The sequence below is a fragment of the Trichomycterus rosablanca genome, chromosome 1 (genome assembly GCF_030014385.1).
Source record: "Trichomycterus rosablanca isolate fTriRos1 chromosome 1, fTriRos1.hap1, whole genome shotgun sequence".
Taxonomy (NCBI): Eukaryota; Metazoa; Chordata; class Actinopteri; order Siluriformes; family Trichomycteridae; genus Trichomycterus; species Trichomycterus rosablanca.
The window spans coordinates 34,040,873-34,057,408 of NC_085988.1; the positions used below are offsets into that span (position 1 = coordinate 34,040,873).

General features: G+C 37.4%; 1 protein-coding gene across 1 annotated transcript; it reads left to right on the top strand.

Moving 5' to 3' along the window:
- The first annotated feature begins 1,571 nt into the window (after positions 1–1,571).
- On the top strand, positions 1,572–10,502 carry fbxl22 (F-box and leucine-rich repeat protein 22). The gene is made up of 2 exons (XM_063002074.1): positions 1,572–1,918; positions 9,903–10,502. Exons 1-2 carry the CDS (start codon positions 1,584–1,586, stop codon positions 10,249–10,251), a joined length of 684 nt encoding a protein of 227 aa, XP_062858144.1. The 5' UTR covers positions 1,572–1,583; the 3' UTR covers positions 10,252–10,502.
- The last annotated feature ends 6,034 nt before the right edge of the window (positions 10,503–16,536 follow it).

A 16,536-nucleotide genomic window follows, 5' to 3' on the forward strand; every position in this document is an offset into this window, starting at 1 on the left:
ACTTTAAGCATTAATATTTTGTTCCCCATTTGTGACTTTAACAACAACCACTTTTCTGTAAAAGCTTTCTACAAGATTTTGGAGTGTGTTTGTGGAAAATTTGTGCTCATTTAGTCAAAAGACCATTTATATTTATATATACCCCGATCAGCCAAAACATTGAAACCAACTCCTTGTTTCTACACTCACTGTCCATTTTATCAGCTCCACTTATCATGTAGAAGTAGTCAATGTAGGACTGTAGTCCATCTGTTTCTCTACCTACCTTTTTAGCCTGCTTTCACCCTATTCTTCAATGGTCAGGACCCCCACAGAGTAGGTATTATTTGGGTGGTGGATCATTCTCAGTACTGCAGTGACACTGACATGGTGGTGGTGTGTTAGTGTGTGTTGTGCTGGTATGAGTGGATCAGACACAGAAGCGCTGCTGGAGTTTTTAATACCGTGTCCACTCTCTGTCCACTCTATTAGACACTCCTACTTAGTTGGTTCACCTTGTAGATGTAAAGTCAGAGACGATCGCTTATCTATTGCTGCTGTTTGAGTTGGTCATCTTCTAGACCTTCATCAGTGGTCACAGGACGCTGCCCACAGGGCGCTGTTGGCTGGATATTTTTGGTTGGTGGACTATTCTCAGTCCAGCAGTGACATTGAGGTGTTTAAAAATTCCATCAGCGCTGCTGTGTCTGATCCACTCATACCAGCACAACACACACTAACACACCACCACCATGTCAGTGTCACTGCAGTGCTGAGAATGATCCACCACCCAATTAATACCTACTCTGTGGGGGTCCTGTGAGGGTCCTGACCATTAAATAACAGGGTGAAAACAGGCTAAAAAAGTATGCAGAGAAACAGATGGACTACAGTCAGTAATTGTAGAACTACAAAGTGGAGCTGATAAAATGGACAGTGAGTGTAGAAACAGTGAGGTGGTTTTAATGTTATGGCTGATCCGTGTATATACACACAAAAGTATTGGGTCTATATATTCTATACATTCAGGCATCAAATTCCAAATGTGTTTCTGTTTGGGACAGTGGTAGCCTAGTGGGTAGAGCTTTGGGTTATCAATCAAAAGGTTGAGAGTTTGAAGCCTGGCTCAGGGCCCTTGAGCAAGGCCCTTAACCTTCTCTGCTCCAGGGGCTCCGTACGCTGGCTGACCCTGCGTTCTGACCCCAGCTTCCAAACGAGCTGGGATATGCAAAAAAAAAAAAATTGTATTGTCCCACCCTGATGAAACCTGCAACTGTAAGTGATAAACAGGAAAAGACTGCTGTTCAGACATCTGTCTTGTCCAGACAGCTGGAGTAGCACTGCAAGTGTGCCTGCTCACACTTCACACATTTCCATTTCTGACTGGGCCTGCTGTCTACTCAAAATAACTCCCATTCTTTACGACCTTATATGTGCATGGCTACTGTGTGTGAGTAAAGGCTGTAGAGGAATCCTGTATCCAGGCCCTTAGAGCTCGCTACAGCCACCGAGCAACTGCTCTTACTGTAGGGCTGTGTGTACACAGGCCACATTTCAGCCTGAGCTACAGAAGCCTGTTAAGTACTTTATATATTTTCTTTACAATGAATATTACCGATCTTAATCAAGAGTGCTTGCTACATCTTTTCTCATTCTTGGATAAACACAGTCGCTGGAACCTTTCTCTTACCTGTTTACGTCTTCGAGAGGCGTTCCTGGACCCTCAGCTGTGGTCTTTGCTTAACTTTTTCTCCCCTTGTGAACTGAGGAGGAATAATTTCATTCTAGGCCCATGTCTGAGATATCTGAATATATGCTGGCATTCCAGCAGGGTCAAAGTGTGTAACATTGAAGACTGGATGAAGACAACATTTCAGAGAGACCTGTGCAGCAAGCATGAAAGTCTGGTCAGTCATTTTCTGGAGCGAGTCTGCTACACGTAAGTACCTTTGTAACAGTTATTCATCATTCCTAGTATTCCTCATATTCTAATTATTTATTGAATTACTGTTTATTTTATGAATGAAAGTACAGTTATTTTTTTATTACAAAAAGGTAAGTCAAAGTAGGTTGTGTTGGTGCTTTACGAGGGCATCTGCATTTTGTTACTGTGGTAACTTCACACCTTCCAAAAATATGCATTTAAGTGAATAAGCAATTCCTAATTAACCATAGATGTCATTAATTGTGCATGATTTACATTTTCAGCATTAAGCAGACACCTTTATCCAAAGCTATTTACATTACTGTGACAGTATACAATCTGAGCAATTTAGGGTTAAGGGCCTATCCAGGGATATGGGTTTTGTCCTTACCTTTAGTTACAATCTGTATGGCCTGTTCACCCCATGTACACACTGGGTTTACCATAGAATGTAAACTATCTTTTCTTTCTGCAGGAAAAAAAAGATTTGTATCATAGTTTCAGTAAAACTGAATGTTATTTAGGTGATTTTGGAGTGAAGTAAATAAAAGTACATACATTTGGTAGAAAAGAACCTACTTTTTCTGTGTGTATATATTAGACAAGTTTCATGAAAGCACTCAGCCAGAAAGCTGCTACATCTGAAACCACATCTCGAAAATCTAGAAGTGCTGTCAATGAAAAAAGATTAACGGTGGTTGGGGTTAGTTAGGGACCTGAGTAGACCATTTGGCTGGTAAGGTGTACCCAGCTGGCTATAGCAGTCATATGAAATCAGTGTATAAGCAAAAAGCATGGTTCCCCATAGATTTACAGTGGTACCTTGTAACTCAACGTCCCCTAAACTCAAAATCTTTGAAACTCAACGCCCTTCATTGAGAAATTTGTACCCTTAAACTCAACGTTTCCCTTAAATTCAACATGTGTGCGACTGCTGCTTTGCTCAGTGCATGGCTTGAGCGATGCGGTAAAACCTCATGCAAACATGAGACGAATCTGCATTTGTGTGGAATAACCATTAAATTTAATCTGAAAGCTTCACATGTATCAGTGTTTATCTGGATTTTTCTCCTGTTTCACTTTTAAACTTGTGTTATTGCTCAGGGTTCTGAGAAATTGTGAGAATCAGCTTTTCCGAGAGAGTCTAAAACGCTTATTGTAAAAAAAAAAAAAAAACCTGTAAATGTATTAAAAGAACAACACAGAAACACCAAACCTCTTTTAATTATTACTGCTCATAAGTTCTCTCCTCTAATTAAGAAGCATAAGGAAACAATAAATAAGTTAAAGTAAAAAGCAGGTTTTATTGTATTTTCAATTTATTTTGAACTGTTTTTTAATTGTATTTCAGTGTTTTTTTATTTTATACTTGTGTTATTTTCAGTGTATGAGTGTCAAAAACAACCCCATTATTTTACATTAGTCAAAAATATATGCAGTTCCATGGGATCATGGAACGCATTAACAGGCTTCCCATATATCCTTTAGGGAAAAAATACCTTAAAACTCAACGTCTTTTAATTCAACGCCACTCCCAGAACCAATTGACGTAAAATCCACAACATTTCTGACAATACAGGTTTTCTCATGACATTTAGCTTTGTGTTTCCCATTTTTTCAGTTTTTCTTTTTGTTTTTAATTTTAGTTTCCTTAGTAATAAAGGGAAAGGTCTAGGTCGGTATGCTACCCTGTTGTTTACCATTGACACTGCCATGTTGACAGTGAGGTCAGTAAACATAGTCAAAGTAATTCTTGCCAGAGATTCTAACATAAACATCTTACCTTTATGGTCATTCCATCACTCTGTTTATAATCATAGGTCAGATTTTTTAGAAAAATTATATACAAAGTAATACCCAATAAACTAAAATTGATATGCCTCAGGACCAGTGATGGCATAGTTACCTTTAAAAAGTAACTTAGTTACTTTATTGATTACTTGATTTTAAAAGTAACTTAGTTACTTTATTGATTACTTGATTTTAAAAGTAACTAAATTAGATTACAAGTTACTTTATTAGTTACATTCAGCAGCTGCCGTAATGCAATTGGAGCTGTGTAGGCGATTGAAGCGGAATAAGAAACAAGAAAGATAGTGGAAAACTAAGTCTTCTGTTCACAAGTGTAAGTAAGATAAATAAAATAAAATTTTTAGAGACAAATAAATAACAAAAAGACGATAAATATCCAAAATTTTGGCGAGTGGGGTTTGTAATGAGTCTGTAACTATGGTGATATTACGTCACCACGTCCCCACGTGTAGTACGTAGCGGTGTTGTTTGCATACTGCACACTTCTGTACTGAAAGTATGTACTTCTTTACCGGCCAAGTAGTGCATACTTCCTCCAATCTAGTGCATACTCTGTAAGTATGCGATTCCGGACGCAGCTCGTGACTTAATTGTCGCATAGGCCAGACGTCACTCTCCGAGACGCAAAAATAGTAATGCACAGTAACTTGGATAAGTAACTTTAATCTGATTACTGGATTGGAAATAGTAACTCGTTAGATTACTTGTTACTGAAAAATGTGGTCAGATTAGAGTAACGCGTTACTAAGTAACGCGTTACTGACATCAGTGCTCAGGACCTCTATTTTTCAGTGGACAGTGCACCAGTGAGCTTTTTCTCCAGTGTCTCTAATATCTCTCTAATGTTGATGGGTAACCCAGAAACCAAAACTTTCCAGGAGAACAGAACTTATTCAGCTCTTTACATGAATGAAGACTAAAGAGTTCTCCAATGTAAATCATGTAAAGTCTGATAAAGTGTCATGTGTAATGCAGTTTTAATGAGATGTCTGTACATGCTGTTCCCGGTAGTCTGTAATAAAGCTCTTTCTCACTGTGCAATGCTACAAGGCCTCAGAGAAACACTGATCTCTACATTAAAGCTGCGGGGCCTCGCAACCCCCCACTGTGCTGTTGTTATCTGAAAGGAAGACTCTGCCAGTGTTTACACAGATTGTGAGGTTGCAGGAGGGCAAGAGTGAGATGAGGACATCATTCTGTACCTAAAATGGCCAAAGAAAACTAAGGCAAATAAATAGAAAACTGAGAAAAGAGTTTAATTCCTCTTGCTTAACTGTTCTTTTAAGATTTATATTGGCAGCTGGAAGCTTACAATGTGATCCATTAAGAATGTGATTTATTAAGAATTTCAAAAACAAATTACATCACTTTTCTACATAGTCACCTTCCTAATGCCATCAGCAAAAAATGTTTTTGGTTGAGAGCGTAGCCACTGATGCACCACTGCTTTCACATCATCATCACATGAAAATCTTCTTCCCCTTAAAGCTTCTTTAAGTGGTCCAAAAAGGTGGAAATCAGATGGCGCTAAACCCTTCTGTTAATGGGGCTGCATAGTGGCAGGCCAGACAAATTGTCTATGCTAACTGATTGGTGTGACGACTCCTGTTTTCACCCAGATCATAGCACTTGTATGCAGTGATGAAGGACGTTATGGTAATGACTTGGCAGCAGATACCACACGACACTTTCAGATGTCTTATGAGGTTTTTTTCTTGGCCTGTCGAAGCTGTTAAAACCACCTCCTTGTTTCTACACTCACTGCCATTTTATCAGCTCCACTTGCCATATAGGACTTTGTAGTTCTACAATTACTGACTGAATCTGTTTCTCTACATACCTTTTTAGCCTGCTTTCACCCTGTTCTTCAATGGTCAGGACCCCCATAGAGCAGGTATTATTTGGGTGGTGGATAATTCTCAGCACTGCAGTGACACTGACATGGTGGTGGTGTGTTAGTGTGTGTTGTGCTGGTATGAGTGGATCAGACACAGCAGAGAGTTTTTAAATACCGTGTCCACTCACTGTCCACTCTATTAGACATTCCTACCTGGTTGGTCCACCGTGTAGATGTAAAGTCAGAGACGATCGCTCATCTATTGCTGCTGTTTGAGTTGGTCATCTTCTAGACCTTCATCAGTGGTCACAGGACGCTGCCCACGGGGCACTGTTGGCTGGATATTTTAGGTTGGTGAACTATTCTCAGTCCAGCAGTGACATTGAGGTGTTTAAAAACTCCATCAGCGCTGCTGTGTCTGATCCACTCATACCAGCACAACACACACTAACACACCACCACCATGTCAGTGTCACTGAGGTGCTGAGAATGATCCACCACCCAAATAATACCTACTCTGTAGTGGTCCTGTGGGGGTCATGACCATTGAAGAACAGCATGAAAGCGGGCTAACAATGCATGCAGAGAAACAGATGGACTACAATCAGTAATTGTAGAACTACAAAGTGCTTCTATGTGGTAAGTGGAGCTGATAAAATAGACAATGAGTGTAGAAACAAGGAGGTGGTTTTAATGTTATGGCTGATTAATGTATATCAATCATAATAACATCAATGTATTATTTACTATGAATTATTTTAGATAACCTAGGTCATAAAGGGTTACACTGGCCTGGAGCTGAGCTGCTGGTGTGCTTTCTTGTATATTCAAGCTATTTTCATAGCCATGGCAACGTGCTTTGTAAACCATAACACATTACTGTAAACCATTGATTAGAATGAGATCAGTGTGACACAGTTCTTCCCGATAACTGTAACATATCTTAACACTAGGCAGGGCATGTGTATAGTGAAGCAATATTTGTACACAGAAATCTAAAAGGTGCATGTTTTGGAAAATATTAGTCATGTCTGTTTCTGGAAAGTGTGCCATAATTGAGCAGCACAGAGAGAGAAAGACAAAAGGAAATAAACTGAGCGAGCAAATGACACTCAGGAAGATGCAGGTGTGAAACCTTGATGTTCAGGCTGGTTCATGGAATAGATGCCTGTGGTTCGAAGAAAACAAACCAAAAAAAGATACATGAGAATGAAAGTAGTAAAGTACCATGGCATGATGCCACAACATGTCACCTTAATGTCACCTGCGTAAACACAATGAATACACCTCAGACTGTCACCTATAATTAAATTATTCCCCAAGCTTTAGAGTCTTGTCAGTCTTACTCCTCATTTCTGCTGTCTAATGCTTTTTAATTGACTGGTTCCACCAGTAGCAAGTTATAAAAAAGAGAAAAATAGATAGTAGAAGCACATGATATTAGTTGTGAGTGCTCTTCCTCATGGTCAGGGTTATTGGAACAGGACCATAATGCTCTGAGGCTACAGGAATGCACTGGCCTCACATGTGGTTAAATTGTGAGATTATGTAAGCCTTTATGTAATCCACATCAGTACACGTGAATGACATTGCAGCTCTGTGAGTGGAGTGTAGCCGTCAGCTGTGTGTGTGTGTGTGTGTGTGTGTGTGTGAGAGAGAGAGAGAGAGAGAATGCACTAAAAAAAGTTACATGTCAGTAACTGTTGCAGTACTTAAGTCTGGTGCCAACCCGTGATATGTTACATAGCAGCATTACACAAACTGCAGTAAATTACCCAAAAACAAACACCCAGGGCATTTTGTAACCATCCACGCAGATAAAACAAGCAATAACAGAGCCTTTGTTGTGTCTAAAACATACTCCAGTGTTTTTCTTTTCAACATCAATTCACCATATTAATGGCATGTTTTAGAATATATGCACCAGAATTTTAAAACTACAGTTATTAAATTCTTATGACACTAATAACAATAATACATTTTATTTATATAGTGCTTTCCAAGATACTCAAAGACTACAAGCTACCAGACTTTTAATATATTTTACATGTCTGCATATGAGAAAACTTACATTTAGATGGCAATAAAATTACAACAGGAGCTCTGCTCTGCTCCAGTGCTGCCTCTCGTATGGTTACCATATGATTATTTTTTGTTCTTTTACATAAACTTGTACACATACATACAGATGTGGCCAAAATACTGTTATCCTTCCTTCTGTCTTAATAAAAAAAAAAAACCCTTTTCAAATCTAAAATTATCTTTTATTTATTAGGATTTTAACGTCATGTTTTACACACTTTGGTTACATTCATGACAGGAACGGTAGTTACTGGTTACACAAGTTTTAATGTCAAACACAGTCATGGACAATTTAGTATCTCCAATTCACCTCACTTGCATGTATTTGGACTGTGGGAGGAAACCGGAGCTCCCGGAGGAAACCCACACAGACACATGGAGAACATGCAAACTCCACACAGAAAGGACCCGGACTGCCCCACCTGGGGATTAAACCCAGGACCTGCTTGCTGTGATGCGACAGTGCTACCCACCCTGCCACCCAAAATGATCTTTTAAAGCTGAAACTGACAGATATATATTATATCCGTTATATTGTTTATTTCTTAATGGAGACAGTATTTAAAAAGATAGATAGATAGATGATAGATAGATAGATAGATAGATAGATAGATAGATAGATAGATAGATAGATAGATAGATAGATAGATAGATACTTTATTAATCCCGAAGGAAATTAAGGGATTTAATTAATTTATTAATTCCTTTGAGATAAATAAAGTATCTATCTATCTAAAAAAAATAATAAAACAGACTGCAAGGACAAAAACGTTGGTAGACGTTAAACACAGCCCTTTTTGTAATTCTTCTAATTCTAAAAAGGCCAGCTTGCCCCTCCTTTCCTTTAGCAAAAAGTTAAAACTTTTTCAAGATTAAGGGGTACAATGTTTTAACTACAGGCTTCTGCTCTTTCCACAAATGTTTAACAGAATTCAGATCAGGGCACATAACAGACCACTTCCAGAGTTTTCTGTTCCATGTGTCTTCTTTTCAAATTTACTGAGTGTTTTGGGTCATTATCCTGCTGGAAGACCCATGACCTGCTACTGAGGCACAGCTTTCTAACACTAGGCTGTAAGTTTTGCTCAAAAGGCCCTGTTAGTCTGTGTCTGGCACAGATTTCTGAGTGCCTAAGGCAGCAAAGCAACTGAATGCTTATTCATTAGTGTGATTGCAGTAGGCAACCACATAGCAACAGCTTAGCAACCTCAGAACCTGAAAACCTTAGCATCCACCCAGCAACACTTTAACAACTGCTTAACACAATCTAGATTCATTAGTCAAAGTTAAAGTCAAAGTTGCTTTATTGTCAAAAACTGCAATATGTACAGGACATACAGAGGATTGAAATTGCGTTACTCTCTGACCCATGGTGCAACATTAAACATTAATTAAACAATAAACCTAGAATAAAAGAAGAATATAAAAATAGAATAAACACACTAAAGCGCAAATATATATATATATTAGGGCTGTCGAAGTTAACGCGATAATAACGCATTAACGCAATCTCAATTTAACGCGATTAAGATAATTAGTGCCATTAACGCAAATTCTAGTTCATGTTGAGACTTGACTGGTAAAACAAACGTTTTAATGTCGGACATGTCACCGTTTTTCATTTGCGGTTTGTTAACATAATGTAAAAGAGCGTCGTAGCATCTGCACTTGCATAATAAAGAAATAAATACACACTATATTCACAAGTTGTCGGGAGCAGAACACTTTATTAACTTATTCTGTTACGGTAAAGAATACCGGACAGCTGAGTCAAGCACGTTGTCCATGAACTATGGAAGCCCCAAAGGGTCAAAACACACGTAGAAACGTAGAAACGTCCATCAAACCATTGGATAGTATTACTGCCTAGTATGTGAGTGAATAAAACTCCCTTACAGTTTTCTCTTGTCCCAGCAGTTTTTAACATCAGTACATTTAGCATAAAATGTGTTCACCATTTTAATTGTAACATTTCACTTAAAAATCCTTGTTTTCTATAACATTTACAGATTTTTTTAAATGCGATTAATCGCGATTAACTATATGAAATTCTGAGATTAATCGCGATTAAAATTTTTAATCGTTTGACAGCCCTAATATATATATATATATATATATATATATATATATATATACACTGACACAAATATGAAAATATATAAGTAAAATGACAATTTGAAAATTTTAGATTTTAGAAAATTTTAAAGGATGTATTATACCTTTCTTTTCCCATTTCACTTCTAATACAACTGTGATCTTTCTCTTAAGGTGTCCAAACTTGGTGTCCCTCACCCTGTCTGGTTGTGGACACATCACAGACAGTGACATTATCAATGTGCTGAAGAACTGCAAACGTCTCCAGCGACTGTGTTTAGAGAATTGCTGTCGTGTGACAGATGCTGTTCTACAGGCAGTGGTTACATATGGAGGCTGTCTGCAGGAGGTGAGGGTGGATTTCTGCAGAAATGTCACACACAAAGGACTGCAGGTCATTAGAGAGAAAAGGCCTGATGTACGACTGGGTGCTGAGCGAAGTGCCGAAATGATTCCAGACACTCAACCAGAGGAGAAACTGCACATCCGGAGGGCACTGCAGAAAATCCTTATATTTTCCTGACGAGCAAGAGCTGACTGAATGTTTTGAAGATGAGCTAAAGAAAAGCATTATTAAATCTGTAATGTTAACATCATTTTAACACAACCTTTTAAGCTACTGGATGATAAGGTGGCACCAGGGTCTGGGGATCTGGCTTTGATTATCACCCCTAGTTATTGTCCCATTTTTTCCAGAGTTCCTCCCAGATTTGTCTAGAATTTTGGCTTTAAAACTCTTTTTTTTTTTTTTTATTGTGGGTTTTCTGTAAATCCACTGGGTCAAAAAGTTGCATACAGCAATTAAGATTACTCATTTGGTGTGGAATGTTTTATATTTACCTTTGTGGCTTGGTCTTTTAATTCCTTATTATTAATCATGATTGACTATCCTGGCAGCTCCACTGTGACCATGTAAAAGGGACCAGTTTGACTGCACCCATTACAAATTATATGGTACAGTGGACTCCACAGGCACAGAAAGGGGGGGCTGCAGTTTCCCCTAGATTCACCTGGCTGCTGGTGTTTAAAAAAGGAGTATCACTTGTACTTACTATATCAACAGGCTGCACATGGAGCAGATGGAGATGCTATATTCCAAATACCATCATATACATTAAATAGTGTGCAACCCTAATTATGCACTATATTAAACAGCCTGTTTATTCTGCTCCCAACATTACTAAAACATCTTATTTCTTATAACTGGCAGACCTATTTATTATGTAGTCATTAAATATATGTCGAGGATGCATATTATTTAAATGGTAGATTGGCCAATCAGGAGCATTCATGCCAAAAAAAAACGCTGCCAGATTGCAGACAATGTATTGCATTTACAATCTAGACTTTACTGCACTGTTTACAGAAGGATCACACTGTTAATTATTAAAGCACTATGATCTAACAGATGTTGCCACACCTAACTGTAATGCAATTGCACCAGAAACCTCTTTTTTGAAGGTTTATCATAGTAGAACTTTAAAATGAAGGTAAGACATGAGATTATAGATAACCCTGCTTCGACTGTTTAGCAGCTGTAACAACATCTAGGAGCAAGTACAGTTTTGATGATACCATTGCCACCAATTTTCAGTTATTGATTGTTTGGGCTGTGTGTGTACGTTACATTGCATCACATTTTTAGATTCATTTGGTGGCCCCCCTACTTAAAACATTTTGCCTCTTTCCTGGTGGACTCCTGCTTAGTTTGGGATGCACACTTGATCTTGGAATGTATCACCCATGTTCTAGTGGTGTCTAATTAATGGGAGACATATTTTTCAAGTGTTGGATTACATTTGGTCATTAGACAAAGTACCCCCAGTATAAAGTGACTCAATAATGGGTGCAGTCAAACCATTCCTTTTATATATAATAGCCAACCTTGGTGAATCATTATCATTACTGAAGAATTAAAAGGCCATGACACACATTAATATGCTACATTTCTGTATATATTTTTTTCGACCCAGCTGTTTTTTTTTATTTTTATATTTTTTATAGACAAAAAAGAAAGATTTTGTTAAAAATTTAAAAGCCCAATACTGCAATGACATAAATTTACATTTGAGTAAATGTAAACTTTCAACTTTAACTGTGTGAGTGTGAATTAATGGGTGTCTGTGTCATACAGCGTGAGAGACTAGCATCCCATCCAGTAGCCTATAGGTTTCAATGTTGCCAGGAAAGGGCACCAGACACACCATTATTTCTGATCAGAATAAAGCAGTTACTAAGGATAAATTATTAAATGAATGTTACCAGTGCATTTTGTTTTTTCCTGATGTATAGCATTATTTTGTGGGCACAATCTGCATAATATACATGTATATGTATTATTTATAATTCTGACTTTTTCAACTGAAAACTGAGTTCAACTGAGTTCAACAACTGTCATTTTTAAATGTTTTAAATAGGTGTTGTTTAATTGCCTATACAAATTAAGTTGAAAGGATGAAAAGGATGTCTACAGTTTCTAGCCTTGAAATATTTTGTCAGACATTTACAGTATTTTACATCAGTCATTTCAACAAACAACAATTAATCTTGATTTTCAGTTCAAGCAGCTCATTGTAATATGTGAATGTTCCAAACATTACATTCCTTTATTTCAACGGCTTAAATGCTTTCCATTAATTGCAAACTGCATTTAAATGTGAGTTACCACTGTAATTTCTGAGGACCACACGTATTTGACTCATTTTATCATCACTGTTTGTAACTACATGTCTGTACTTTGATTTTTTGCCTTTGTGTGTTCAGGTGATTGTTTAAAGTGTGACAGTGTGTTTCAGACTTAAAATGTTTTAATAAACAAATGTTTTACAAATGTTTTGGGTTTGTCATATAGTGTTTGGTAATGCTGTAACTGAATGTATTGACCATATTAAGTGTTATAAAGTGATATAAAGTATTTATAAAAACATTTTAACAGGCAATATGTAATTTGTAATTGTAATGTTTGTTTTTTTGTAATAGGTGATTTGCTTTCTCATTGCTCATTTAAAGTTTCTTCAAAACTTTAAATGGTAAATTAATACACACTTCAGATTTGTCATAAATGTTATGTTTTGCACTTTAGACTGTAAGAATTTACTGTGTACCACTGGTGCCATGGATTGTCTAATCCTTACTTAAGTTAATACGGAATTATTACATACATATGACATAGGGTGTGTTCGAAAACCTAGTGAGCTCTTTACATAGACATAGTCATCCTACGTGCACTCCCGAGAAGAAGGCTGTTGGAATTCTTAGATGCCTTAAAATGCTGTCTAGTAAGGCACCTTAAATCTGAACGGTATTTTGACAAAATAACGAGGGAGCATCTGATGCTGCCTTAACGGTGAAGGCAATCCCGCATTCAGTGCGGCACAACTTTTCTCACAAAAAAATTAAAAATATGGCGGACGGTGCAGAGCAACCAACGCAGTTCTTTTTAAATGTAAATTTGTATGAACTTGCACAAATGTCATTTATTTGCAAATTCAGGCTTGTCAGCAAATTTAACCGTTTTAGTAAACGGAGGGAGATGTTAGTTGAATTGTGCCACCTCATCCCATTGGTTTGAATGGCATGAGGCTAACTGTGTTAGCTTAGTAAGAGAAAACTGATGGAATTGCTGTCATTCAAATAACCTGACTTTTTAGAATCCTCTCTACTTAGGCAGCTGCCTAAATAGGCAGCAAAACAGCAAGGCAGCTCACTAGGTTTTCGAACACACCCATACTGTATGTATAGATGTCACAGTTTTAAAATTTTAGCTTATAAATAATGATTTTGATGACTGATGTAAATGTCCATTTAAATTTTAGGCAGTCTTAGGTTTTTAATCAATTATATAACTGTTATTTTTGTGAATTACTAACTGGATCACATTGGAGTAATTGGAATAATGATAATTGTAGTATTTAGTTTTTTCCTCTGTACTTCCACAAGTAAATCTGAAATATTGTTCTGTTTGATCTTACCAGTTAGGTCTAATAAAAAAACTGTCCTTTGTTCTGTAGTCAGTATTCTCAGGATTCCTTTACAATGCATTTAAATGTTTTCCCAGACTAAAATTACATGGCTTAAGAATTTTATGAACTCCATAATAGTGCAAATAAACATCATACTAGTGTAATGACTGGAAAATATATCAGTTACATCAGCAGTTTTTGGTGTGCAGTTATTTTCAAGGCTGTTGTTAAGCAATACTTGGACTCTGACTGGATTATGTAACAAATGTCTATGAATGCATCCAGTAAACTTTATGACACTCTGGCTCCTTATATCGCTTAAGCACTTTTCAACTGAGGCTTTTGATTTCACAGAGCTGCATAAAACAAGTAATATATCACTGAACTTAATGTACTCAAACTTGTCAGAATTTAGAATATTTTTCAGATCACAGTACATTCCCAGAAATTACAATCATCACACAGATTTAAAAGATGTTGCAAATGTAGAAACAGAGCCAAACTGTGCCTTGTTGATTATTAAGCATGACTTTACTTATTGGTTACTTATATGCATGTTTCAGACTTTTGCTTCACGGTTTTTCTTCAACAATATTTTAACTTGATTTTTATTTCACACAACAAAGAAATTTTGTGGCAGCAACAAGCAATCTCTGACCTTAAGGCAGAAGACATGTAATGAGTTTATACTTAGGTTAGTTGACTGATCCTAAAATAACTGCTTTATTATTTGTTTCATTTTTGTTTTGTTTTTAGTTTATTTAGTTTTGGTTTTTTACAGAAACTAAGGCTACTTCATGTGCGGGTATAATTTGTTACTGGTATTGTTAAAGTAGGCTCTACAGCAAATTGCATTTGACTACAAACAAATGAAACATATAATAATTTCTACACTTCTGCACGGAATTCTGAATCTTCTGTTTTTGTATTTTTCTTGGGGTCCATCCAGCCCTGACCAGAAGAGAAAGAGTGTGTGTGTGTGTGCATGTGTGTGTGTTTGGTGTGTATCAATCAATGTGGAAGACTGCACTCAGCTCAACCTCACATAGCCTTCCCCTATATAGATTTAAATCACTGAGCTGTTGCTATAGTGTTTAAGTTGGTAAGTGATTGTGGAAGTCCCTCTTCCTGTACGCTTTTAGTCTGATGTGAAGTTTTCCAGTAAGCGATGCATCACACCACTTGCATAGATTTGTTCAAATACTGTTACAGAGTGGGTTGCGCCTCACTACTGATGCTTGAGGTGAAGCTCTCTACCCTTATAAGGTAGAACAATACTTTGGCTAAAAAGCCACTAACAAAAAGGGGGATAATTATGAAAAAATATGATGGTCAAAATAACAGAAACAAAGTAACAAATGTAAGACACGAAAACATCTGCAGTCCACAACAAACAAAGTGGATAGAACAGCGATAGAACTGAGAACTGGTTGCCACAATATGACAGTCAGTTCTCAAAAAAACTAAATGGATTGGGAACCCTCAGCACCAGCCAGGATCAGCAAAGCATGATCGGCACCCAAACCCCACCAACTGGTGCACTCTGCACATAATGTGGAATTTTTGACTACAGGAAAATCCACTCTTTGTAATGTGGCTCATAACAGCACAACACTGGGTAAGTTCCCAGTCACAATACAGCAGAAAACCAGACCAAACTAAGCAGCTCGGTATCATTGTTTTCCCGAGAAATAGCAGGTGTGCCAACTGAGGAACTGGCAAGTGTGAGATGGAGAAATTGTGATATATAGAAAAGCTTCCACCTGAAGTGAATTAATGCTTACAAGGCTTAGGTGATTGTATTACGAGTAACGGACACATCCAATCATCTGTGCCTCCGTGCCCCCTTTGCTGGCTAAAATGGCAATGCAGAAGGACATTTAAATAATAATAAATTATTACCTAGGACTATTAACTTTTGACAAATGCAAGCGTTTGCTGTTAACAGCAGTTAATTAGTGTGTGAATAGGCTCCAGAGTGGCACACCCTATAGCATCAATTTGACACCCAACTATGCCACAAGATGTTTTTTGCCTGTAGCTATTTGGCAGTATTCTTTGTATGGAACAGCATTCCTGACTTCTCCTGTCTATCATGTGGCATTAGCAAATCCAGGTCATCTTTATAGTTTGTGCATTTAAATATAAACAGAAATTGTTTATATTAACAGTAACATGTAACATTGCATGAGGAGAAATTGTTGAAATGTGGTTGGCAAAGCAATTAATCTCATTGTTTATCCTGCTTACAGGTAATATGCTCTGTAAATACAATATTCTTAGTTTTCCCCTATATCTCTCTGTACTTATGAGTAAAATAATGCAAAGGCAACTGAGGCCACAAGATTTTTCTTTTCTTTTTTTTTCGAGAAACGTTGGCAGAAATTCACAATGTAGAGAGACTCAGCGTCTGGCTGAAAAAGGAGGGGTCTGATTTATGTCACCTCGCAATCAGTGCTTTTTTCTTTTACATGCCTACAGATAACTCTATTCCTTTCTTCTCTTATGTGCTAAGCCTCCTGCATATTTCACCAGGGCTTTTCTGTGTCTTTTATCTGTGTTTGCCTTTATTTATTACAGTTTAGTGAGACAGACAATGATTGGACTTGTGTACATGCTTTTTGTGTGTTTAGGTTGTCCTAATGTGACCTCACAGAGCATTACATTTGCAGTATTTGTACTGGTCTGTGTAACTGTAGTTGCATGTATGTTATATTTACATACACCTTTTGAGTTTCTGTCTTTTATCAGGGCAGCATGGTGGCTCAGTGTGTAGCACTGTTGCCTCACAGCAAGAAGGTCCTGGGTTCGATTCCCAGATGAGGCGGTTCTTTCTGTGTGGAGTT